The sequence below is a fragment of the Apodemus sylvaticus genome, chromosome 7 (assembly GCF_947179515.1).
Source record: "Apodemus sylvaticus chromosome 7, mApoSyl1.1, whole genome shotgun sequence".
Lineage (NCBI taxonomy): Eukaryota > Metazoa > Chordata > Mammalia > Rodentia > Muridae > Apodemus > Apodemus sylvaticus.
Genome location: NC_067478.1, coordinates 120,608,869 through 120,636,445, shown reverse-complemented (window position 1 = coordinate 120,636,445; position 27,577 = coordinate 120,608,869). Strand labels below are relative to the sequence as shown.

General features: G+C 47.0%; 1 protein-coding gene across 1 annotated transcript; it reads right to left on the bottom strand.

Moving 5' to 3' along the window:
• Positions 1–900: 900 nt before the first annotated feature.
• Izumo1r (IZUMO1 receptor, JUNO) lies at positions 901–3,492 on the bottom strand. The gene is made up of 4 exons (XM_052189731.1): positions 3,355–3,492; positions 2,549–2,737; positions 1,606–1,726; positions 901–1,498 (listed from the first exon to the last, which is right to left on the bottom strand). Exons 1-4 carry the CDS (start codon positions 3,490–3,492, stop codon positions 1,230–1,232), a joined length of 717 nt encoding a protein of 238 aa, XP_052045691.1. The 3' UTR covers positions 901–1,229.
• Between the last annotated feature and the right edge of the window lie 24,085 nt (positions 3,493–27,577).

Sequence of the window (27,577 nt, the reverse complement as noted above, 5' to 3'; positions counted from 1 at the left end):
CAGTGCTGAGAATCTACTCATAGGAAATACTTGAAGTCAGGGGCCCCTCTACAACTTAAGGCTGTGCTCCTGTCTCATGCTGTTGGATGGGACTCCCTCTGTGATCTAGCAAGTGGGACCCCTGGATTTCCCTCCATTCTTTGTTTGTTATTCAATCATCTGGTCCAACACCTCATTTCTCTCAGTGGGAAAGAAAAATCAAAGCAGTCTTACATGAAGATCAAAAGAATCGTCAAGAGTTGCAGAGCAAGTGGAAAGGCCTTGGGGATTTAGCTGAGTGAGTGGTAAAGTATGTGCCCAGCAAGCATAAGACTCTAGGTTCTGCAGTCAACACGGGGTGGGGGGATGGGGGATGGGTGGGAGTGGGGTGGGGGATGGGTGGGTGGGGAAGGGGTGGGGTGGGGTGGCAATATCAGAAAGTGGAAAAACCAGCTTAGAAGTCAAGGGTCCAAAATTCAAGACTAGCACACCATGACTGTGGAGTCAGAGGAAAAGGGGCTGGGCTATGGTTCAGGTGTTAGGGTGCTTGCCTAGCCGCTAGCTCCCTAGCACAGCCTGAAACCGAGGCCCGTGGCATGTGTGTGTAACCCCAGCAACTGAAGGTAGATGGAAGGAGATGAGAAGTTTAAGGTCGTGCTTGTGTCCCAGGTCAACCTGGGATACATGAGAGTCTTTCTCAAGAAAAGAGAAGGGAAGGGACACACACACACACACACACTCACACACCACATACACAGTGTGTAAGAGAAAACCATTCCAAATGGCCAATAAATATTAACAATTCTTGTACCTCTTAGTAATCAAGGAGATTAAAATCTTAATGAGGACAAGGCAGCTCTCCCGATGCATCTTAGGTTGGCACCCATGGGGCTAGTCCAGAAAGACACACGGAGAGGAGGAGAGTTTCCTAGCCATTTATTGACGGTACCACAATAGGACAGGTTGCTTGGCTGTCAACATTGTCTCTGTCACAGAAGAGATGGCTGTGGACAGAAGAAGTGCCCGAGTCCTATAATAGTGCCCATTCCTAAAGGCAGGAGAAGTGAGGCACTGTGGACAGTTGGGTTCCAGCTGCCACCCAGACCAGTGGTGGTGGAGCCAAGCAGTGCAGAGGACCCTGGGAGGCATGGGAAATTCAGGCGCCAGCCTGTCCCCAGCATGAATAGCCTGAGGAAGGAGATAGCCATGGCCCGGAAGGATCCGGAAATGTGGGTAGGAGCGGGAGGGGCTCAGGAATGGAGCAACAGGCACAGAGAGAAGGCTGTGAGGGTGTAAGGGAGTTGTGGGGCTAAGGCAGAGCTGGCAAAGTGGAGGGCCACTTCCACGTTGGGGTTGTCGCGGGTGGGCTCAAACCACTTCTGCAGACAGCGCCCACTATTCCTGCGCTCAGGACTGGCCTTGAATGTGTTGTTCCAGATCTTCTCACACAGGTCATTAGGGGTGGGGAAGTAATAGGAGAAAGGGAGACAGGGCGCATGTGCTGGACAGCGGTTCTTCCCTGGGGGACCGAGAATGCACTCCTAACTCTCCATGTCCCTTCCCTTGTCAGCCCCATGCATCCTCACCCCGCCTGAGGGCCCACAAGGACCCCGCTAGCCCACTCACCCTGACTCCAGTCGGATTTACAAGTGCTGGATGAGCGGCAGGCTTCCCACCATTCCTCACAATCCTCCCGGCACAGCGGTGCGCCCCAGACCCGCTGCTCTTCCTGCCTGTTTGGGACCACCTGGGTGCAGGAAGAGAGGGGCAGATTTTAGTTCTTTACAAGGTGTCTGTTATTTCTTCTCTCTGTGTGCACGTGTTTACACTCCATAAATACGGGCGAATAGGTGCGCATGCGCGCCTGTGCCTCTGCAGAGCCCAGAGAACGACCTCAAGTACTGGTCTTTAGGTACCATCCATATTGGTTTAGATTTCCTCATTGGCCTAGAGCCGACCAAGCAAGCTAGGCTGGCTGACTTGCAAACTCCAGGGACTCACCTGTCTCTGCAGTGCTGGGATTCCAGCTACACACCTTCACATCTGGTGTCTCTGCAGTGTTGGGATTACAGCTACACACCTTCACATCTGGTGTCTCTGCAGTGCTGGGATTACAGCTACATACCTGGCTTTTTTTTTTTTTTTAATGAGGATTGAACTCAGGTCCTCATGCATGTGTGATAAGCACTGACTAAGCCATCTCTCATCCCTAGGTATCATCATCATCATCATCAATTATTGGATAAATGAGAACCGTGAGGTAGAGTGGCTATTGGCCCCATGCCTTACAGTTACTAAGTACAGGAAATGGAGTTCACACTCAGATTCATCTCATTCCACACAGCCTCATCCTACTTGGCCTCATCAAACAGTGTCTGCCATGCTGTCCTGCAGGGACAGAGGCATTTTAGCTTCCACTTCATGCCCGTCTCCAGCAGAGACCTCTGGCTCTGCTCCCATCCCTAGAGGGACAGCATCTCCTGTTCCCACTTGCCTCCTGGAGATGCCAGCCCAGGATTAAATGGAAGAGCGTTGCCTGAATCTGCCTCCTGTCTCCCGGCTGGATCACCGGCTGGATCCAAGGCCCCAGGTTGGGGGAACACTCGTGGAAGCAGATGGCCTGGATGAAGTGCTTACGGCAGCCGGGAGTCAGCAGTCCACAGTGCGTCACGCTGAAGTTAAAGAGCAAGGCCTCATCATGGTGGGCTTCCCAGCTCGTGGCGGGCGTGCAGCAGGCGTTGTCCTTCCAAGGCATGCACTGAGGTGGGGCAGAGGCAACAGGCAGTGTGGGTAAGAGGCTGGCGTTGGGTGTCTTGGGTAGAAGGGTATAAGGAGAGGGGACATATGAGCACCTCTGCAGAGGAGGGACTCTAGCATCTGTCAACACGCATCTGAAGAACAGGCGCACCTGACCGGTGACCTCCCTCTCCTCTGTCTTCTTGCCACAAAATATAACTTCCTGGTGTCTGCTCCAGAGGGGTAATAAATCCAAGAAAATAAACAGGAAGAAGATTCAGGAGCCTGGATCATCACCATGGGTGGGGTGGGGCATGTAGTTGGAATGTCCCTCCTCCCACGGCCTTTAGGAAACTGACAAGGGGACAAATTAAGGCCTGTCTCGCCAGTGCGTGTTGGCAGGAAGACTTGCTCTGACCCATGGTGAGCTAACAAAGCCTCTAGGATCATTACCACTTGACCTGTTTTCCAAGCCACCAGAGCAGCCTAGTTGCAAAAACCCTTAGATGGACCCCCAACTAAGGAACTAGATGATCAGGGGTCATGGGGTACAGAGACCACCATGCCTGTATTTCTTCTCTGATCATCCTAAGATGACTCCCCAGCCCCGGGGGAGGGGGGGCGCTCCACTCTCTGTACCTCTAGGTAGAGCTCGCCTTCGGGGCCAGGCTCTTGCTTGTGGCGCTTGGAATTCATGCAGATGTTGAGCAGCCTGTCCCCCACCGAGGTGGGCAGGACTGTCCACAACCCCAGGAGGATCTGCCACCACTGTGCCATGACCTGCGGCAGAGATAGAGCGAATATGGTAGAGAGAATAAAGATTTTCAAAGACAGAGAAGGTAAGACCCACCCCACTCCTGACAACCATCAGGCACTGAGGAGGGCGTATGGGCTCCAGGGCTCCCTTAGGTAGCTGAAATGTTCTGGCTGCTCCTAGAACCTTCTGTGTAGAGCAGCATCACAGAATGTACAGTAAGACTTGGATCTGACACTCATTACGAACCATTGCAGGAATGTAAAAAGCAAACCGAGCAACAGGGGTAAAGAGAAGAAGAAGAAAAACAGACAAACGAACGAACTGCAGCTTTAAGGAGGCGCGCAGGTGGGGAGTGGCTCCGAGCTGTGCACTTAGCTGCACCTTGCTAGTGCATCTATGGACGCACTATGGACTGGGAGTTTAGAGCTTTGGTCTCAGCCCACAGCCAGCCTCTTGGCCAAGTAACCAGTTCCCAGTAAGCAAGTTCTCCTTATGGCCAAAGAACGTGGCGGGGTGGGGTGGCCAAAGGCCAGCTGTACCCATCACATTACCCATCACATGCCAACCCTAATTCTATTTATTCCCTAGGAAGGGGTCACACCAGGCCCATAGCTCCTCAGAGTAGTTCATTCCCATCCTGTCCCTTCAACCAATCAACTTTCCTTAGCTCATTTCCTTAGCTCAGTCTATCTCAGAGACACCCTAAGGGTCAGGCTGTAATAGACAATGCTAAGACCCTTGCTGGCCTCTCCGGGCTGGGAGCACGTTCAGGCTTGAGGAGCTGAGGAACCTTCCGCCTTTAAGCCCTCACCCTAGCACAGGGACATGGAGGCTGGCTTGTACTTTGGTGTTTGCTGGTACATTTCCAGTTCTCTTCTGGGTTGTGCTGGCGATGGGCAGGGTGGAGAGGATGAACAGAGAGACCACGCTTCTGAGAGAGCAAGAGTGCACCCTGCTTCAGGAGGGCTCCAGTCAGTCCTCACTGCCAGGACTTTACGTCTCCTATGCTTGCTGGGAGCCTGCCCTACACGTCGGCAGTTTAGCCAGAGTAGTCTATGTCAGAATGTCTGAGATGTGGATTAGAGACCCAGACTCTACTGCAGAACCCATCCTGAACTCTAAACCTAAGGCTGTCCTCCCACAGAGCCAGCTTCTTGCACAAAGAACAACTATTCTCAAAGACTGGGAAGGCAAGATGAAAAGAGAAAAGATACCAGTCCTCTGGGCATTGTTTTTCAGCCATACCTTCAAGGCAGAGCCCTCGGTTGCTCTTCCCAGCCCCAGAGAGGTGAGCAGGCTGAGGGCGCTCACCCGCTGCCCTTTTATGAGCCTTTAGCTTCTATGAGCTACAGGTGCTGAGAGCACCAAGTACCCAGACCTGAGAGCCTCAGAGAGAGAGAGAGAGAGAGAGAGAGAGAGAGAGAGAGAGAGAGAGAGAGAGAAACAAGACCTGCAGTGGGTGGCAAGTTCAACTCTCAGCACTGCTTCTAACCTGTGAGAACTTGGGAATAACCTAGATTCTAACAGTTTGTTGCTCTGTAATGAGAGCTGTTGGCAGGAAAGAGGGATCATGGAAAGGTCGCGGGCACAGGGAGGTCTTAACTGTTCCTTCCTCTTTTGTTCTCAGAAGCTCTCTTCCTCTCTCTGCTCCACAGGTCCCTTCCTCCGCTCAGACCCCCCGGGGCCTCTGAGTAACATCCTCCTCCCTCAGCATCAGGAGCCTGCTTAGCAGCGCACAGGTGCACAGACAGGCACAGACAGGCTTGGAGAGCTGAGGATTTAAGCAACAATCAAAGCCGGAAACAAAAGCCGCCCGCCCCTCGCGCTAGCACTGCAGCCTGCGTTTGCACCCGGTGCCTGCTCTCACCGCTGCTCCAAAGGTCCCATTGGAGGCGATACCCATAATTTTGCTTGTCTTTTATGTTGTGTCTCCAAAGGAGAAGTAGCCCAAATCACTGAAATACAAGAAAATAGTAAGTAAATAAGTAAACAAACAAATAAAAACACCCCTTGTGCTTTCCACCGAGGAAGACAAAATGCAGCACACGATGTTCAGATGCCAGTCAGTGTACAAAGCATGTTAATCATGTGCAGGGAAAATGGCAGTTTCCACGCGAGGATACAGAGTACTGAACATCCACAAGGTCTAGTCACAGGGTGGAGGCTACAGCACTGGTACACAGTCTCGCGTACTGCCTGCAAGAATACCCCAAATGAGCACTCTCTTTCAGATGTAGGAGAAACTGAGGCTCAGACAGAGGCTGATAGAGCTAGAATCTGAAAAAGGCGTGTTTATGACCCCACATTTAGTGCTTATGGACCAGGTGAAGGGGATACCTCCAGGACTGAGGGGTAGGAAATGTCCAGATTTTTAAAAAGTTATATGTCACAGTCAGACTGTGCACAGTGTGTGTGTGTGTGTGTGTGTGTGTGTGTGTGTGTGTGAGTGGGGCAGGATGTGTTGGCTTTTGTGGGGAGGGGACAGAGCAGTGAAGGTTATCAGCCTAATGTACGTGCACGGATCTTCAACAGAGCTGAGACTCCTTTCCTGAAGTCAGACACCAAATAAAAAAGCATTTCTGCCTCGAGGGTCTCTTGTATCGGTGTCCATGGGGACAGCACAGGCAGGTACTCACATCTGTTCTGTATAGACACCCAGGGAGCAACAAGTCTTGACAAGTAAGCGATTTAGAATTGAACATTAAATTTAAAATGACTGTGGATGTGGTAAGACCGAGAATCCAGAAATGAGTCACACGAGTCATTACTGGAATGGAAAAATGTCCTCCAGGAGGAGGGAGAGGGACAAGGGGACCCTTTAGCCACCTCCCGGACAAAGCTGTAGGAAATGAGTCAAAATTGCAGCCAGCATGGATGCAGGGGGAGAGGGGGAGAGACATGCAGAGAGGCAGCCTTTCCGAGAGCCTCCAGGCCAGGCATCTGTCCCCAGAGAGGCCGTGTGAGGCCCTTGAGCAGAACTCATTTTGTCTTATTGTGAGTCTTCCAGAGAAATCTGTTTTCTGACTGAAGGCTGCTAAATCAGGGCGGGCTGTGGATGGAGCCACTCCAAGCAGCTGAAAACAACAACAGATTAAAGACCAGAGGAAGAGGGGAAGGCAGTTTAAGGGATTCTGAAGGGCAGGGGTGGGGGCAGTGAGCCCAGGGACCTGAAGTCACAGGGATGACTGTCCTGTCTTCCCACTGCTTGGGTTATCAGGTCACCCAAAGCCTTGCGTTTGAAGACAAACAAAAAAGCTAGGACTCCCCAGGGTCTGTGAAGTCAGAGGCTGGTGGAGGCCCTGCAGGAGCTAAGGGCACTCATTCCGAAGCATGGCCCTTACCCCCTGAGTAATTAAAGCTCCTGTGCAAGTTTGCAGCTCCGGCAGAGGGCAGCGTGCCTCTCACTCTTTGAATGATGGTTCATCCAAACGTGAGGCCTTGTTGACTTGGCCTCCTGTTTCTTCCTGCTCCTGGGGTCATGTTCAGATACTCCCTCCAAGGCAGTGCCCACGCAGCTGTCAAGATGGTAAACCTCCCAGGGCGTTACTATAAAATCTTCCAAACACAGGGAAAGTTGAGAGAACATCACAGTGCATACTCGTCTCCAATTTGATTTTATAATTCTGTTTTCCCTTTTATGAGGGAGGCTGTTAGTTTGAGCCAACCATGCACCTTGTTCCGAGGGATCTGTCCCATGAGCAGGAAATCAGTGTACTTCCAAGTCATTCCATAATATCCTGAGCCAGAGTCCAATATCTGTCACATTTATGTTTTTAAAAGAAAATCCAGTATGATCCTTTAAAAACATAAAGATGGTTACCCGGTGCTCACATTGAAAATCTTTGTATACATTAAGGTAACTGTTCATGCTTTGTGTGTTGGTTTCTGTGCAAAAGATCTTGTTTGCTCACCGCGCGCTCGCATGCACGTACTGGGGATGCGGTGGAGACGTGGGCCGCAATGAGATACACCAGGCCAAACAGTTCCACGTGGGACTTTATTTAACATGGGGAAAGGGGTAGCGGGCGGGAAGAAAGGAGAGAAAGAGAGAAAGGAAAAGAGAAAAGAGGATGGGGGAGAAATGCTGCCTGGTTATATACTGGTGATGATGTAGTTACTATGGAATTCTGGGTAAACGGCAGCTGTTGCCTTGGCAACAGACCTATACATTGTCTTAGTTGTCGCTTGTATGACGTCACAAGCCTCACAGGTCTCGGTACCTACATTGTGGGCTTAAATTTTTTTTTCTCAAGTGCATTACTGTTTAGTATGTCTGTGTGAGGATGTCAGATCTCCTTAAACAGGAGTTACAGGCAGTTGTGAGCTGCCATGTGGATGCTGGGAATTGAACCCAGGTCCTCTGGAAGAACAGCCAGTGCTCTCAACCACTGAGCCGTCTCTCCAGCTCCTCACAGGCCCTGTTTAATCTAGGCCCCATTTATTTCTTTATTCTAACCCACAGTACAATTCTTCCTTATATTGAATTAGTTATCGGTGTGTGTGTGTGATGTGGATGGGGTAGGCATATGTGCCATAGGGTGTGTATCCAGGTCAGAGGACAACTTTATAAAATCGCTTCTCTCCTGTCTCCTTCCCTTGGTTTCACAGACTGAGCTCAGCTCCTTTCTTTTGCCTGCACTGCAGAGCATTTGACTCTTGAAAATCTGTAACTGCCCTGCTCCCAGAAGGTGGCTCCTTGGCAGGGCTTTCTGTCAGCCCACTCAGCCTCAGCCTCAGCAGCAACAGAGTCCAGCTCAGCTCTGGTTCCCAGAAGGGACGGCTTGCCCCTGCCCGCCAGGGAAGAAGCTCCCGGTCTCGGTGATTTGGGGAGCTGCTCTCTTGGTCGGTCTCCTGCTTTGTTCCCACAGCTGCCCTCTGCCCCATGAGCAGCTGTCAGTCTCTCCCAGCCTCCCCTCTGTACGCAGTTCAGGCAGACGCAAGCCTGAGCAAGAGCTGATAGTCCACGATGACTTCAGAGAGCAGCAACGCTGGCCCAGACAGCTCCTGGGTTTACTATGACCTGACCACTTCTCTGCTACTCTCGCCCTTTCTTAACCATTCTCCTCCTCTCAGACATCCTTCTCCTGTCTTTTAAAGTATTTCCTGTCTCCTCCCATTCTCTTTTCCTTTTTTCTTATTTAATTCAAACTATGAGAGAACTTATTTTGAAAGGACAGCACAAACCCCATTTGTCTCCATTTAAGGACCAGGTCTGATTTCATAGGCACCATAGATGCCAGCTCCAGGGACAGACCATAAATCCCAGAAACAAGGTCATAAGGCACCAGCTCCAGGGACAGACCGTAAAATCCAGAACAAGATATAAAGCCCCCTCCCGAAGAACAGCCCCGGGGATAACCACAAGACTGGGGAAATATCGTATCTCAGGATGGGCCATCTGCGCTGGGTAGCCCTATCTCATTGTATGATTAAACATTTGTGACATAGGAATGCTGACCACTGACCACCCGTGACACCCTAGCAATCACCAATGAGATTTTAGATTTCCCAATCCCTCTATAGAGTTCCCGGGGGTTTCCTATAAGAAGGCCTGCGTGCCTTTGTCTGGGGTCCCCATTTCAAAAAATGGTTGACCCCACATGCTGGCTTTATCTGCAGAGTAAGTGCTTTGTCTTTGCATACTATCTTAGCGTGAGTCTTCCTTTAGCGATTTTCAGACCCTTACGTTTACTTAAGAACAAACATGTTTCTGCAGTACCAAGGGTTGAGCTGGGAGCTCCTGCCCTGAGCTGTGCCGCAGCCCCTTTTCTTTGTTCTCCCTCTTGCTTCTCTGCTCTCTCCTCCTCCCCTTCCTTCTCAACTGCTCTCTCTTCCTCCCCCTTCCTCTCTCCCTCCCCCCCTCCTCCTCCCCTCCCATTTGTAATTTTCTTCCCTCGCCCCCACAAGCTCATTCTCTGATGGTGGCTGAGATTTCTGGGTGTCAATGCTGGGCCTCTCATCGCCACTTGAAAAAGGCCTGCTTTTTAGGTCTAATCACAAAACGGAAATGAGTGTGAAGCCTACCAGGTACTGGAGAGCATCCAAGTACAGGGACGGCAGATAGAAAACATCAAAGTTCTAATGGAAAGACCGGCTGAGAATCAGACTGGCTCTTCCTCCCATCCGCAGCCAGCTCTGCCGGTTCTCCACAGAGTGTGACAGTCAGGTTTATCCAGTGTCGCCGCAGGATGCAGTCTGCCCCTGCATCCTGCCCTAGAACAACCCTTTGACCCCCACACCCCTCACATGTCCCTGGATTCTCAGATTCTTCCAACCATTCCATGGGATCCGTTCTTGTTGAGTTTGCCAGCCACTGCCATGTGTTGGATCTAATGGGCAAAGCCTGAGAACGCACTTGGCTTCTTCTTAGCTTTTGACTAAGGTAATCCCCCTGCCTCCATCTGATTCCTTTGTCTCTGGGTCTCTGACCTCCAGCATGGTTTCTTTGATTGTCTGTGTGTGGATCTCTGAAGAACCCTCCCCATTCCTGGCCTGTATCTCATGTTCCTAGACCTCCAGTGACCCCTCACTCTTCTCCCAGCGTCTCACACCTGCGAGCTGCTCCCTGTTCCCTCTCAGTTCTGCTTTCTCATGCTGATTAATGGGACCCCTTCCCCATAGTGCCCTGGGCCAGAAGTCTATAACTACTGCAGAGTTCTCTCCTTCTCCCACTGTACATAAGTGCTTTAACATAACATATAAGGCTCTGCATGGTCTAGCCACTGGTTACTATGGAAACACACACACACACACACACACACACACACACCTCCTCATCTTCATCCTATGCCCTTATCACACTGCTCTCTGAATGAACCACCATTCTCTGCCTTTGCACCTGCAGGGAGGGCTGTCTGTTCTGAAGACCTGACCCTGCTTCTTCACCAGCTGTTTCCCCGCAGGGCTCCGTTCTTGAGCCATTCTCTTCAGAAAGTCTTCCCTAGTGCAGACCTCCTCCAGGGCTACCCTGATTTGGAACTTTGTTTTAACATTGTCTTTGTTACTGATAATGTGTCTTCAGCATATTTATGATGCTATTCTTCACACTCTGAGTCCCTTGAGGGGAAGTACTTTGTCCTGTCCTTCTATTCCCAGCGTCTATCATAGTGTGTGGTGCATAGAATGGCCTTTAAATGTTTCAACAAATGAGTGAATGCAACACGCTTGGTGTGACAGTCCACTGGGCTTCAGCCTGAGTCTGCAGCCAGTGTTCTTTCTACATAGGTTAATTTTCAGGAAAGGTTCTGCTCAGTCAGTCTACTATACTCAAAACTAAAGTGCCTTTGAACAAGGAGGAACTAGCAGTGGTGCTGTTGAAACATTTTCCCAAGTTCCATCCTCGAGCCTTTCCCCAAGGACCTTCAAACTTTCCTGACCATGTAAAGTTAGACTGGGAGGACTCTGAATGGTTGTAGCATATGCAGCCCCGTTTAGGCCTCCCAGAACCTAACTCTTAGCACCCCACACCCCCTCTGTATCCCCTCTCCCCAGGGACTGAGCTATTCTTGGTGTTGGCTTTAGGACAAAAGCCACAGCCGTGTCCTTCTGGTGACAGAAGGAAGGATCCCACACTCTAGCTAAGTGGACGATTGTCTTTGATGCCTGCAGACCCCTGGAGCCCCCTGGAGCCCCCTGCAGACCCTCCCCTCTGCCTACATTGCCTGGGGTCTTCATTTGTATGATTGATTCCCTTTCTCGTGGGAAATCCTACCCTTGTCCTTGATGGAGCCTCAAAAACCTTTACAGTTCATTCCTCATTTCCAGGACTCAATTGGGGAGACCCGAGTCTGAGTTAGACGTCCCTCCTAGAACTCCTGTGGCCCACCCTGTTACCATTGTTGTGACCCTAGCTGCCACACAGCTCTTGTATAGGCACACGTGACGTGCTCCCCTCTAGGCGCTGGTCTCCTGGGCAGTAGACAGCTTGCCTAGCAGCGTGGCAGGCAGAAACACAGTGGGTATTTGTTAACTAAACAAAAGACTATTTTTGTACAAAAGATCTTATGATTCATTTTTTTTTAACCAAGATGCTAGCCACAAAAATTCTCAGAAAGTCAAGTATTTGCATTTGGCAAGAGTAAGTGGTCACGTGTGTGCATGTGTGCATGCGTATGTGTTGAGAGCCTGAAGAGCTCATGGTTTTGTTTTGTTATTTTGTTTTTTTGGGTTTTTTGTTTTAAGTGCTTTCATGTCTGTCTCTGCCCTCTCAGCACACCATGGAAGGAGCTCTCAGGGCCATCTTTCTGACAGCTTATCAAATGTAACCCAAGTCTCATTTTTTTCTCTTAGGCACATACATGTTTTTAAGTTTGAAGAATGAAATTAGTTTGTATTTCATGGTTAAGAAAAAGTAAATATATAACCTTTAAGATTTGTTTTATTCTTTTTTAAAGATTTATTTATTTATTTATTTATTTATTTATTTATTTATTTATGTCATGTATACTACACTATCACTGTATCTCTTCAGACACACCAGAAGAAGGCATTGGATCTCATTACAGATAGTTGTGAGCCGCAGTGTGGTTGCTGGGAACTGAACTCAAGACCTCTGGAAGAGCAGTCAGTGCTCCTAACCACTGGGCCATCCCTCCATGTCTTCATGTCTCTGCTATACATTGAAAATGACTGGAAAATTTCACAATGTATTTTGTAGTTTAAAGGAATAGAGTGGTAAAGATTATCTACATTTCTAAATTACATTTGTAATTTACGCTACAAATGCTAAGTTTGCATTTATTTATTTGTTTGTTGTGTATATGCACATGCGCACATGCCACAGCCCGAGTGTGGAGGTCAGAGGACAGCTTGCAGGGAGCTGGTTCATGCTTCCCATCATGTGGCTTCCAGGGATTGACCTAAGCTCCTCAGGTTTGGTGGATACCGGAGATGAGCTCCCCCGGAGACGGGATAACTGGCCCTGTAGTGTGATCATTAAGCAGTTCCCATTCCTAGAACAATGGGTCTTATGATCCTCAGTCCTTCTGTGGCCTCTCTCAAGACCCAAAACTCTTGAACAGCTTTTTGTTTTTATGAGACTTACAGTGCCATGAAATGGTAATGAATATTCAATGACTCCGGTTTACAGAGCTAGACTTTCACTCGCTGAGTCGCCCCTTATATTTGAGTTGAGGATTTTGTGTTTCTGCTCACAGCAGTGGGATGTCTGGTTACCAAGGATACTGGGCATAAGAGGATCCACTGAGTCATCCTGCTGAACTGTTCTTGAAGACAAAGCATAGCACATATCCAAAGCTATGTGGGAAGTCTTTCACCTTCCAAATTCCCAGGCATGATGGTCTGTTTTTGAATCTGGAATTTGTCTAATGAAACCATCTCTACAAATGGGTGAATACGTCCTTCAGAAGGAATAGGCTGTGGTTGTCCAAAGACCTTTGCCTTATCCAAGTCAGGCACAAAGGGAAGATGACTGAGATGTCTCAAGTGTCTGTTCAGTTTTAGGTCCTGTACCAAACCTTGGACATGTCCCATGTTCTTGCCCATCTGCTTGCTGGAGGTAAAGATGAGGTCATATGTGAATAGTGTGTGATGTGTACAACACAGTATTGATTGGTGACCTGTCCAGCAGGTCCAGTTATTCAGGGTTCCGAAGAGGTGCTACCTGAGGGTCAAGGGGAGAGAGAGAAAGGAGACCAGGCGGGCAGGGTTCAGTTGTCGAGGTCTCTTTTAATTTTCAGGGGTTCACAGGATTTAAGCTTTCAGAGGAAGAGCTCACCTCAAGGCAAGAACAAAGGAGGGAGGAGCATTCTTGGCAGTTTCAGCAGGAAGAGATAAGCGTCTTCAGGTGGAGACATCTGCTGGAGCATTCCGTGGTTTATCTCAGAACTTCCCTTTAACCAGCAGTTCATGGGGAGAGGCTCTTCTTTGTTTTACTCAGGACCTTTACCCTGCCAGCCCTCTGGGCTGTTAGCGAGGGTCCATTATGGCTTCCCACAGATTGGCAGCTGATTGATGGATGAATGGGCATGTGGACAACCCTGCACACCCTGGTAACTATGCCATGCTAACTGAAAATATTCTGTGGTTATTTTTATTTGGATATTAAGTGTGACTTAAGGTGAAGTGTGCTCTGAGGATTTGTGATTCTATTTGTCTAGACTTTTGTTCCATTTTAAAATAAAATAGTATTGTAGATGTTACAGTGAGACATTTTGTGTGTTGTTAAATCATGGACAATGGAATGACGATGTGGTCCAAATCTATTTGTAAAATTCATGTTATCCAAATTTTGCATTAAATGGGACAGAGCAAAGTGCATTGAATTCTCCCTTAAAACTTCTCATTTAAAACTTATTATTCTTTTATTTTTCAGATTACATCATTCTCATCTTCTTCTTCCTCCAAACCCTTCCATATATACCTCCTTGCTCTTCTAAAATTCATAGTCTCTTTTTCATTATTGTTATATATATATATTCATACATATATATCTGCATAATAGGTAGCTATAGATATTCCTATATACATAAATATAATCTGCTCATTCTGTATAGTGTTACCTGTGTGTATATTTTTAGGGTTAATCATTTGGGATAACCAGTTGGCATGCTCTTTCCTGAGATCCAGTCTCATAGCAAACCCTGGGTTCCTGCTTTACCTTCTACAATGATCCCTGAGCCTTAGGTGCAGCAGGTATATTATAGATACAGCCAGTGTGACTGGGCTCCACAACTCTGCATTTTAGTTGGTTGTGGTTTTCTGTAATGTTCTCTGTTGTGAAGAGATGTTTCTTTGATGTGGGATGAGGATTGCACTGACTTGTGGTTATAAGGACAAATATTCCTAATGTAGTTAGGGATTATAATGGTTTAATAAAATAGTAATTGCAGCTTCTCATCTAACTTCCATGACTTCACCAACCCTGGGTAGTTGGCTAGCTTCCTAGTAATACCAGACAAAATTTCCCTCCAGTTGAGTGGTTCTCAAGTCCAATTAGAGAGCTGTTGGTTACCACCAATGCATGTCTGCCACTGCAACACCCTTAGGCTATCATGCCATGTGATCATTGTCGTGGTTCATAAGAGTTAGAGCTGCACAGGACTGTTGATTGCTTCTCTCCTTTGTAATCTTGCATGGCAGCTTGTGATACCTTGAAAGTTAGCCTCCAGGGAGGAGGCTTTCAGGTAATTTCTGGCTGAGATAATTTCAGGTAATTGGCACTGTGTCTGAAGTTCATGTTGTCACCAAGAGGGACTTCTCTTTCACCTCTGAGAAGCCACTAAGGGCAGAAGCAACATCCTGCATGTTTGTGGAATCTCTTAGGTGACCCTGAACAACTCAAAAAGAGATCTTCTCATGCCTGGAGTTGGGATTTTTGTTAGATGGTTCTTGTCTCTTGGAGAAGATGTTGTTAGTTTAGATGAAAAGTTTCATTTGCTCTAAATATGTGCATTTATACACTGACATACATGTGCTATAGGTACTTTTAGGTAGATAGTTAATAGTATGATTTCTTAGGACTTCCTCGGATTTTCTTACCATTATTTCATCCCCTTCCGTCCTTCTGCATTCCTTTCCACCACCTCCTGAATTAGAGCATAGCTGGGTTTCTAAACTCACCAAAAAGCAATGTAGCAAGTTGAGAATTCACAAGGAAGCAGAATTCAAAAGAAATCTAAAAATCCAAGGTAGAGAAGTTCTTGGATAGCCAGGAAGACCTGGAATAAACCCCTAAATAGCCCCCAAATTATTGAAAGGATTCCCATCAGCACAAGATTGCCAAATGCAGTTTCACCAAGTTCACTATTGATGTATATGGCTTCCCCACAGGAGGAAACCCAGTTTCTGGTCATGCTTATAATATCTGATCTCCTTGATATTGTATCTGATATTTTGCAACAAGGAGTAGAATGGAGTGATCCATCCATGCTACTGCATCATGCATTTCCTGCACTGAATATTCTATAATTCTTCTCTTTGGATGTTCTTTTCTGTTCTCTATTAAGCGTAAGGTCAGTTTGAAGAACGTTCTTGCATATATCCACTATGTACGATATGTAAAGCAAGAGTTCTGCTCATCAGTGTACCACGGCAAACTAAGTACCTGATGTATGTTGTATGCAGATCCACACCATCCCTTGACCTCCCTCTGACAGGTATTACCTGACATGATCTTTCAGAAACTGGTTGTGGATGCTGGCATCAGACCCAAGGTGCCACTCTCTGGTTGCCAGCTCATAAAGCTTATTAAACCTTGGGTTCAATGGCAGAATACATGAGGTCTCAGGTTGGTTCAGTGTTCATAAAAGTCTTATGAATCTACCAAGAACTAATTACTGTTATGTGGTGGACTCTGGGCCAAGTATGCCATATAGGCTGTCATGCCCTAACTCCAGAAACCACCACCCAAATATGGTCAAAAGGAAACTCGGGTTTAAAATGCATGTGGTCTTTCTCTGTTCTTCCTTATATCCTCACTAGGGAATATTTACTGAATATCAAGTCACCAAAGTATTAGTTTATTTCCATAACTCCAAAGTTTGGGAAAGTCCTGCTCTTACTATCCCCTGAGGATCCGGAGTGTGGCACTTGATGTTCACAGACTCTCAAGGTTCCTTCAGGAAACAAGGTTGATAACTGATGTTGGAAATCATCCTTGAATGCTTTTCCACTTTATTCCTTTAAGCCAGGTCTCTCAATCAAACCCAGAGCTCACTGATGTGGCTAGTCTTTCTGGGCAGTGTACTCTGGAGATCTCCTGCCTCCTCCCTCTGAGGCTAGAATTGTTGTGGGATCCTAGGGATAAGAGTGCTAGTTCTCTTGATAACGCGACAAGCTCTTTAACCACTGAACAAGTGCCTCATCCAAAAATTTTATTTTTGATTTAATAAAGTCAGATGCAGACTGACATTCTGCTCAGAGGGGCCTTGCTTTGTCAATAGGCTCCATGTCAGTTTTCACTGAAAAGCATTTCTTGATCAATTTTCAGAACAGCCAGATAATCTTTCAATCATTTTTATTATTTTTCAATTAAAATTAAACATTAAAATTTTTATCCTCTCCTTATCTCTTGACCTGTATATTTTGAAGCTGTTTTTAGAGGGTGAAGGTTAGTAGTTATTCTGGTGATTCAAGTTAACATCTTATGTATCTAATAATTTAGTTGAGGTAACAATTTCACCAGCATATGAAATCCTACTGCTCAGTGCTAGGAAATGGTAGAGTTCTGTTGGTAGAGCACTTATTTGGCACACAAAAAGCCTGGGTTCCATCCCTGTAGCATGCAAACTGTGTGGTAGTACACGCCTGTGAGTCTCAGCATTCAGGAGGCAGAGAAGGAGCATTCTTGGTTACATAGCAAGTTCAAGGCCAGCTTAGGACACATGAAGTCCTATCTCAGAACAAAACAAAAACAACCAACAAAGTCTCTGTTTGAACCCAGCCCTGCTCTGTCTTCCTGCTGTCATGAAACACGTCTCCACTGCTACATGCCTGTTGGCAGATATCTATAAGTTTTCTTTTGTATCTTGAATCACCTAGGAAAGAGACATTACAAATTCCAAATATGATAATCCCAGCTCTCATATTTATCTGCTCAGCTGTCATAACTCATGTTATTCCCTTGCATAGTTTTGAGTTATTCTCAGACTTTCTTTCCATTCAACCTGGAAGACTCACTTTAGCATCTTTAGTAAGGCAGATCTTCTAGAGATGAACTCTGGGTTTTTGTTTTTCTGAAAATCCCTTAATTTTTATTTAAGTTTTGAAGAATGTTTTTTTTTTTTTGAAAAATGAAGAATTGTTGCTTGTGCATTGTATGCATGTGGGTGTGCCTATGTGTGTGCATGTGGGTGTGTCTGTGTGTGCGTGCATGTGAGTGTGTTTGTGTGTGCATGTGGGTGTGTACATGTAGGTGTGTCTATGTGTGTGTCCATGTGGGTGTGTTTGTGAGTATGCATGTAGGTGTCTGTGTGTGCATGTGGGTGTGTCTATGTGTGCGTGTATGTGGGTGTGTCTGTGTGTGCATGTGGATGTGTCTGTGTGTGCATGTGGGTGTGTCTGTGTGTGCATGTGGGTGTGTCTGTGAGTGGGTACATGTGGGTGTGTCTGTGGGTGTGTTTCTGTGTGTCCATGTGGGTGTGTCTATGTGTGTGCATGTGGGTGTCTGTGTGTGTGAGCATGTTCATGTTCATGCACATGTACACTGTCCAATGCATGCATTTGTGGTGGCCAGAGTTAGGCTTCAGAGAACTCCCTCTATTGCTCTCCATTGTAGTTTTTGAGACTTGATCTCTCTCACTGAATCTGGAGATCGCTAAGTCCCGGGATCCTCCTGTCTCCACCCATCAATGCTGGGGTTAGCTCATGAGCTATCAGGCCTAGCCTTTACACTGGCATTGAAGATCCAGACTCTGGTCCTCATGCTCACACAGCAGGTACTCCATAGTTCTTATCTTTTAACGCTTTAAGTACACTGCTCCCTGACACCCACGACTTCCGATGAGACATTATTGCTAATTTTATTGAGGACAGTTTGTATATGACCTGTGGCTCTCCCCAGCAACTTCCAAGACTGTCTCTTTGTTCTCTGACACGTTGGCTGCAGTGCTTCTCCATGTAGCCGGCACTGAGCAGCCTGCGGTGATGAAGTGAACTCGGATGTATGGTTCCCGCTTTCCACCATATATATGGGAAGTCTGGATGGTGATGTCTTCAGATATTTTTCTTCCTCTTTTGCTCTCTTTCTAGAAATCTCGCGGAAGTCCAGTGGGTACCCCAGGCTCTGTGCAGTTGGGGTTATTATTATTCTCTACTGAATAATTTTAATAAGACTTTTTTCAAGACTTGCCTCTGAAACCTGCTAAACTTGTTAGCATTCATTATTACAGTTTTTAGCTCCCGCCAATGGTCCAGTGTGTGCTGACCACTGTCTGTAGGGTGTCAGTGTCCAGTCTGTTTCATTCCTCTATAGGTTACTTGAGTCATTTGAGCGCATTTAAGCAGATTCATTGAAATCGTTACCTGATAGCCTAGTGTGTGTGCTCCCCTGGGACTTCTGCAGCGTCATTGGCTTATTGAGTGAATCGCATTTTTCTCCTTCTGAGCACGCTCACAAGCTCACACATTTTTTCCCATACGTATACCTCTGTCCAAGTCTCCCCTCCCCCCCTCACGGTTCACCGATGCTCGCTGTGGACTGCTGACATCCATTTGCTTTTTGACTTTTCCAAACGCTATTGCAAGTGCCCCTTGTCAGACTCCTTGTTGCATGTAGCCATGCGTGTCTCACTCCCATTATCTTGTCAGCTGCGTGGCAACCTGAGAAACACTTCCTTAAGTGCCTCGAACTGAAAGTAAATCAAAGCAGACTCTGGGATTTTTCAGTCTTCGCTGATTTTCAGTCTAAGCTGAAGCGCTCGGTGTTTAGACCGGCTGTCTGCTATTTTGTCCTCACCCCTACTGTATGAAAGTTCACAGGTAAACCAGGGGGCAGTTACCAGTTTATCCCTGGTCTTTCTTTCATATTTATTTAATTAAAAATTAATTTTGTGTGTGTGTGTGTGTGTGTGTGTGTGTGCGCGCGCGCGCGCGCGTGTGTGCGCCTACATCAGATGAGGGCATGGGACACCCTGGGTTGGAGTTACAGGATGTTGTGAGCCATCCAAAGTGGGTACTAGAAATTAAATTTTGGTTCTCTAGAAGAGAATCAAGCACGTCTAAAGCTCAGCTGCCTCCCAGCCCCATCTTTGGTCTTTGTGAGACTGGGCTGCAGCTCACCAGGCATGGGGCTCACAGAGCTGCTGGGATTCCCAGAAATCACTCAGGCCTCCCATTTCCTCCTGGAACTCCCCCCTCAGCCTCTTACTTTGCAGCTTTTGTTGTGTCTGTTGCTTGTCTGGTTCTCTACTCTTATCCCAGGAGGCTACCAGTACTATAATTCCTGCTGTCAAATATTTTCCAAGAGGCCTCAGCCCAGAAAGAATTGAAGTGTGATAAAAAAACAAAGGAAAAAATCAAACAACAAAACAAACAATCATCAGGGACCTGCTTCAAAGGTCAAAGTGCAAAGGCTAATTCCAGATGACAATGTGGCCATGGCTGGCAAGCAGGAAGCTCAGGAACAGGAGCCAGCACCGAGCTGGAGGAAGGAACATGAACTGCTGAGCCAAAGTGCCATGCCATGCCTGGCCACCACTGGCCGCTTCTCGCGAAGCCCCTTTGTTCTTAGTTGTCTGTAAAATTGGATGTCCACGTTCCCAAATGGCTTATTGTGCACATGCTTACAAGCCTGAGGCTTGTTTCAGAGCAATAATAGATCCTGGGTGTGCCCTCCTCTGACACTGGTCATGATGCATTCTTCAGATTCCTCAGGAGTCTGAGTCTGTGAGTACATTCATCACATTGGATTCATGGGAAGGCCCTTGAAGTCTAGGGAAGGATTTTATGAACCATTTAGTGTTTTTAGTGTAGGAAAGCTACTCCAAAAAGTACCCGACATGCACTAAATCATATATGTGTTGGTGGAATAAGAGTGGCCCCCATAAAGTCATATGTTTAAATGCTTCCTTACCAGGGAGTGGCTCTCCTTGAGAAGGATCGGGGGTGTGGCCTTGTTGGGGTAGATGTAGTCTTGTTGGAGGAAGTGGGCTTTGAGGTCTTCAAGGGCCCAAGTCAAGCCAGAGTCTCTCTCTTCCTGCTACTTGTGGGTCCAGATGTGGAACTCTCAGCTATGTCTTCAGATGCTTGTATCCTAGCATGATAATAATAGACTAAACTTTAAACAAGCCTTAATTAAATGCTTCCTTCACAAAGACGCTGTGGTCATAGTGTCTCTTCAGAGCAATCGAACAGTGGCTTAGACAATACATTAACTCTTACTGTAATCATTTTTGTTGCTACCTTATACATAAGTTATATACTTTGTTTATTCTTCAGAACTAGACTTTCCCTTACCTGCTTCTCTGTAAATCTGTGCAGTTTTCTATTCTTTGATTCTTTAATTGCTTGTATAACATATCAATTCATTTAAAATTCTGCCACCATAAACGCCAGCTCTCAGGAGATGGGGGCACCTTGTCTACAGAGTTTCCCTTGCCTGTAGGGAGCCCTTGTTAAGATCCAGATTCAGCAGCTCTGCTCCTCAGGCTCTGATCCAGTTGTTACCTTGTCACAGAGACAACACAGTCTGCTCCCCTTAGCCACTTTCTCCCAATGGATACTCTCTTAAGAGTTTGAGAAAATAATCTGGTATTTTAGTAGTCCATCAAGACACATGTTCTCTTGATAAAAAGCCAGCTGTTCTGTCTTTACTTCCTTGGGCCTTTATTTCTCAGACTGCAATATAAGAAAGTAGGCTAGCCAGGTGTTTCCTCCCTTCTCTGTCCTCCTGCCTTCTCCTTCGGTGAGTTGTGGTTGCTTTACCTGTCTACCTGCTCCCTGCTTTGGACTTAGTGAAGTTCTTCCTCAGAGGCTCCTCCTCAGTGTCCTTCATGTAGAAGAACTTCTCCATTCTTTCAGATCCATGATTGTTTGACTATAGGGATAAGCTGTGATCAGTCAGGACCAAGGGGAGCCTGCCATGGATCTTTGGACATGAGTTTCTATTCAGTCTCCTCCTGTAGACAGATTGATTGCTTATGTGCTCCTAAAACACAATCAGTCGAGCCTAAGTCCCCACTGATGCTGCTTAGAGGTAGAGCTTGTCATGAAGGTAGCGTCCTTGGGAATGGAACCTGTGCCCTTCTGAGAAGAAACATGAGTGTTGATTCTGCTCTGCCAGATACAGAGAGAAGATGAACATCAGTAAACTCAGAAAGCCCTCACCCAAGTCTGACTATGCCATATCTTCAACACATCCTTCTGCTCCAAATGATAAGAAATGGTTGTCTGTAGCGGCAGACAACCAGGCTCTGACACTATTATAGCATCACAGACTGATGGCACTGTTTGACATTACCCAGTGTTGCATGGTACTGACTTACAATGAGTGGCACTGCCTGCCTGACACTGACTACAGACATTGAATTACTGACGCCAGTTGTCTGACTGACACTGACTGATACTAATTAGCACTGACACTGACTGACTATCATTGACTAATACCAACTGCCTGCCTGACACTGCCTGACATTGACTATAGACACTGAATTACTGATGCCAGTTGTCTGCTGGACACTGCCTGACACTGATTAACACTGACTGTCATTGACTAACACCAACTGCCTGACTGACACTGACTACAGACACTAACGATAGACACTGACTTACTGACACTGATTGTCTGACTGACACTGACTGATGCCGATTAACACTGACACTGACTGACTATCATGGACTAACATTGCCTGCCTGCCTGCCTGCCTGCCTGACAGTAAGTGACTAACACCGACTGCCTACTGACACTAACTGATGCTGACTGACGCTATGACTGACAGTGACTAGCAGTGACTGCCTGACAGAAACTTACTAACACCGACTGACTGCCTACTGACACCAACTGATGCTGACTGACCCTGCCTGCCTGTCATTGCCTGACATCGACTGCCTGGCTGACATTATCTTTTGTAAAACTATGTTTGTGTCTTCCAAGTATCAAAAGAAAATATGCAGGAAGGAGAATGCACTAAGAAAAATTCTGTCCTCCAGTATGGGACAGGAAAAGTGAGTCTGACAACATTTGGCCCCTTAGTGTCACTTCTCCACACCTAGCAGCACCTCAGGTCTCCCAGCCTTCTCACAGGACATCCAATACTTCCAGTGATTTTGTTGTTGTTGTCGTTGTTTTGTTTTGTTCTGTTGTGTTGGCTTTTTCCCTACTGTATTCCAAGCTGGATTTCTGCCATTTGTATTCAAAGACTTACTAATAGGCAAACCTTCTTTGATTTTCTTTCTTTCCCTGGTAGCACAGTTGTCTGTGGAATTCAGAGTGCAGGCCAGCCCTGGTGAGAGGACTGAAAACTCTATTTAAGTGTCTGTCTGAGTGGCCCAGCAGGAAATCATTTGCACCCAGAGGGGCAGGAGACTGTTGGCTGAAACTGTTGCTCTGTAGAGCTAAGGAAGTCAAAGGAGAGAATCAAAATAAAGAGGAGAAAGTGAGGAGCTTGTCTGAACTCAGAGTAGAACTTCTAGCTGGAGAAAGATTTCCTCCAGTGTTTATTGAGCTCACCACCACACAGTGTGCTCTGGACAGAGCCTCCCACAGTCTTTCTTCCTCTGCAGCGTTTCTGCAGCTCAACTGCCTGCTTTAGTTTTGGAATTGCACTCAAGGAAGCAAAACTTTGTAAGGTTGCAAAATGAAATGGCCAAAGGCTTTGTTCAGTGCTTCAATGAAGCCAATGCTTAAGAAAATGGTTGCTGGCCTCTGTTCTCCTTCCCCTCCAGCCCCCTCTTTCTATAAGAAGCTTCTTTAAACCTTCTCTCCATTGTGAAGACTCCAAAACCAAGAGACACAATCCTAGCAGACTTTTTGTTTTCTATTTCTTTTTTTCTCCCCTGCATATATATGCATATACATATATATGCAGCAGACGTGTCCCGTTTCTCTGGTTAGTCTCAGCATCTGTCTCCCTAATCTGAATAGTAATAGGATCCAGTGGTAAGCAGCCCACTCCCCAGTGTGGCAGATAGAGAGGCAGCTGAGTCATTGTTTTCTCTGTGGGCATCTCTGCCTCTTAGCCGGGTCCTGGTGTCCATCTGAGCTCAGGTATCTGGAATGGGCTCCATCGCTGTTGCATTCTGTAGCTACTGTGAACTGGGTTCCTGGGACAGAAGCTAAGGGATGGATGGGAGAAGTGGCAAAAAGAATGAGGGCCAGGACAATAGTTAACCGATCAAGGCTGGAACTTTAATGGAGGTCAGACCATTTAACAGTTTGGGCAAGCCCCTCCCCCCAGACTCTGGGCTGAGTTCTAGGGAAGTTGTCTGGAAGTTCTTGGCTCCACTGCTTAGACAGCTGGGTAGGTCACCTGCTTAATTCAGGAATTCGTAGACCTGGAGAAACAATGAACTTCACCTCCACTCTGAGTGCTCCACCCTAGGTGGAGCAGGATCCTGAATAGCACAGGAATCTCTGCTCAACAAAGTCTGGGAATAAATAGTTGATGTTATGATAACTTCTTTGTGTTGCAGCTAATTCCATGCAGGGGTTAAAAGATACCCCAGGGAAGGAGGTAGTTACACTCAATGATCAACAGGACAAAACCCTGTGTCGATCTAAGAGAAGATCATTCCAGGATCTACTAGGTCCAAAAGACAATCCTGGATTAGAAGTCATGCCATAACACAGTAAGGGAATCAGTGACAGAGAGAGACGCACAGGCTGCGGAGATGGCTTAGTTGTAAATCACTTGTGTAAGGACTCCAGTTTGGATCTCTGTCATCTGTGTGGTGGGCATGCCCTTGTGATCTCAGCAATGGCAAGGTGAGGTAGAAATGGTCACACCCCTGAAGCTCCCCAGCCAATTAGCCCAGGCTTAGTAGTGAAGTTCCTGGCCAATGAGGAATCCTGCCTCAAAGAGGTGGAATTGGAAGGCTCCTGAGGAGTCGGACCTGAGGCTGTCTTCCGACATCTGTACGTGTGTTCACACATGTGAAACACACACCTGCGCGCGCGCGCGCACACACACACACACACACACACACACACACACACACACACAAGAGAGGGGGAGGGGAGGAGACATAAATGAAGCAAATGGGTTGGGCAGGGGAGGCAACATGTCCAAATCCCTATTTTTTGAGGGCCCTTGGGTACCTTTCTGAGAAGCAGCAAAGAACCACAGAGGCCCGTGCGATCAGATATTTAATTCTGAGGCAGTCTTTGTTTCATTTGTGATCAAAGGCGCTGTTTGGCTCTGATGATCCAGGACCCTGGACAGCGACCAGTGTTGTAGGCTTAGGAAGCAGTTGGCAGAGTAACCAGCAAGCATCCCATTGGAAGGGCAGTGAGGGGATGACTGCAGGGGACCCACATGTGTTGAGTGCAGGAAATTTGCAATATATGCAAACTGGCATGGCCACTCTGAGTCAGAAAGCAGGCATGAGCAAAGAGCACAGGGTAAGGGAGACAGTGCATCTAGGACAGTGAGTTCATTCTCACAGGGATGTGGAGCACCACACTGCGGAAGAGGGGAAGGTGCAGAGAGCACTCCACTACCCCACCCTTCGCCAGCACAGAGCACTGCAGTTTCCTAGGGTATGCAGACTGATCCTGGGTTTGTAGATTTTACAGAGACTTAGGAGACAAGATAGTAACGGGAAGGCCAGGATGCACGTGCTATACGAAAAAGCATGTAAATGGGGCTTGCTGCTCTCTAGCGCTGCTTTGTTTTCACACGAGACCCCAGATGAAGCCTATGGTGTATACAGAGATGTTCGGTGTGTGTGTGGGGGGGGCTCAGGATAGAAGTCCCGGGCTCACTTACACCTCCTGGCAGCAATGTGGCTTTCCTCCTTATATTACCCAGCACCACAGTGGCACACAGCTTAATCGCTAGTACAGAGGATGTGGCATGAACTTTTGGGTTAGACAGGCATTCCTGCCTGATTTGTGGTGGCTTAATTATATTTACCGAGTGACTTAGTTATAAATACTTTTCAGGATAGTATGCTGTCTGCTGTGTTTAAAATTGGCCTTGGTGGCTTATCAGCTGTAGCATTTAAATCCCCTTTCCTTCCACTCCCTCTTCTTTACTGTGGTGGTTTGAATGAGAATGTCCCGCTCATATATTTGAATACTTAGTTACCAAAGAGTGCCACTTTCTGAAAGGATTAGAAAGATTAAGAGGTGTGGTCTTGTTGAAGGAGGTATGCCAGTGGGGGTGGACTTGGAGTTTCCAAAACTCCATGCCAAGCCTAGAATCAATCTCTCTCTCTCTCTCTCTCTCTCTCTCTCTCTCTCTCTCTCTCTCTCTCCTTCTGCCTGTAGATCAGGATGTAGTTCTTAGCTACCGCTCCAGTGCCTACCTGCATGCCGCCATTCTTCCTGTCATAACAATGGACTACACTTCTATCTGTAAGAATCCCCAATTAAATGCCTTCTGTTATAATACTTGCCTTGGTCTTGCTGTCTCATCATAGCACTAGAACTGTGACTAAGATATTTACCCTCCCCTCCTTTCTTCACACACACACACACACACACACATGCACACACACACACATTTCATAAGCCTCCGGGTCATGACGGGGGCTGTATTTATGGCATCCAGAAGCTCTTGGTCCTCCATGCGGTCATTCAGTGGGGCTACATTTACTCCTCTATTTCTTATGCTAATCTTCAAACTATATTTTAAAGACATGTCTAGTGCACAGAGGGGAAGAAGAACAGAAAGAGAACAGGTCAGAGAGTGCGAGACGGTGAGAAAAGAAAAGGAGGAGGAAAATGGGGGAAGATTTTAATAACTCTGAACACGTCGCTTCCTTCCAAGCCCATGTAGTTGAAGCCTTGTTTCTCATTTCCTGTCAGACTAGATGTTTGCCTTCTCTTGTTTCCTCTCAGGGCTGTGCACGCAGCAGCCCCCACCCTGCCCCATCCCTCCCCAGTTTTCTTTCTTCGTGTTTCTCAGCTCTCCCACTCAGAATCACCTCCATTTCTGAAAACTCCAGCTTTTCCTTTAGCACTGGTTCAACTCTCCCTGTCCTTACAAAAGCTACTCCTAGAGACATAAAATAAATGAGATTTTATTCAAAGAATATTCAGTTTCTCACAGTTCTCATAGGACTCCACCTTTATCTCTTCTGGGCAAAATTTGTTTCTTCCCTGCCAACAGAGACTGGGCATAGTTGACTTCAAGAATGGCTGGAAATGAGTATGGGAAGAGATGAATGACTTCACCAGTTTCCATTAGAGACCGCTCTGGGAGGTTTGAATCCTGTCATTAGAGCTAGCAAAGAGCATTGTCCATGCTCACATGGTCTTTATGGCCAGTGCTTCCTCATTATGTAGACGGTGCAGTGGCTAAGAATGGGAGCTTTGAATCCCCAGACCTGTATCCCAGTCTCAGCCCTCACTCACAGCAGCCACGGGCTGTCAGGCAGCTTGCAGAGGCCCCTGTGCCTACGCTTTCCTAGCTGAGAACAGAGAGCATGAGCAGGGCTTATCTGCCCATAGTCTTATAGCATGGAAGTAAAATGATGTATAATAAGGCACTGCTAAACACATGAAAAGGCTTAGTACGTGTTATCAATGACTGTCATTATTTCAAATGGAACTCTGAATATGGACGAATGAAGCTCAGGGAATTATAAACTGAATACTTTCTGGGTTTATGTAGGAGGGATAAGAGATCAGCTAACGGATACAGCTTTTGTGAATTCCTTAGCTCTCATCAGGAACAGATTATAGGCACATCCTTGGGCCTTCCCAGGATTCTCTAGGGACAATAGTGCTGACTATAGAATGAAGGAGAGGATATATGTATGTATGTATGCATGTATGCATGTATGTATGGACTCACAAGAGAATGGATAAGTGCGTGGATGAATAATGAGGCAGGCACTGGTGCTGGGACAGGCTAAGCAGTCGCATCCCTTCCCACAGTTTCGTCTTACTTCACCCAAAGATGTATCAGAGGCCTATTGGTCACTCACTATACCAACCTTTGGGCTTCTTTGCCCCACATACCCAAAATGTGATCTTCGTCTGGACTGTGCTTTCAAGGATGCTCTGTGATTTTTTACTAAAGCCACGTGTCCACAAGTCTTGCTCCGTAGCTGGTCTCAGATTTCCATGAAGGCATAGCAGACACCCCACTTGCCCAACACAGAGAAGCAGACCCTGGCACTGTCCTAGGATTAAGCAAAGATAACAGTGCTTGGCTCTGCTTCCTAGAGGACTGTCGTAAAGTAGACTGTTCACAGATTGAAGGCTTGATTTTTCTGGTGGACACTCTGGGAGTTGTGTTGCAAGTGGTAGATCATCTCTAGTGAGGACAGAGGGCGGGAAGATCTCCTGGGCTCTGCTATTAGCTTTCATCCTGACATAAGCTCTGCCTGTTGTGGCACACTCATCAAAAGTGACAGTGATGCACAGAGCTGCTTGTCTGCCTCTCTGATGATCTGACAGTGAAAGGAAGCTGTGACCCAGTCTGACAGCCTGCAGCAGGAAAGCAGGGGTAAGCTGGGCAGAGAGCAGGTGAATTTGAG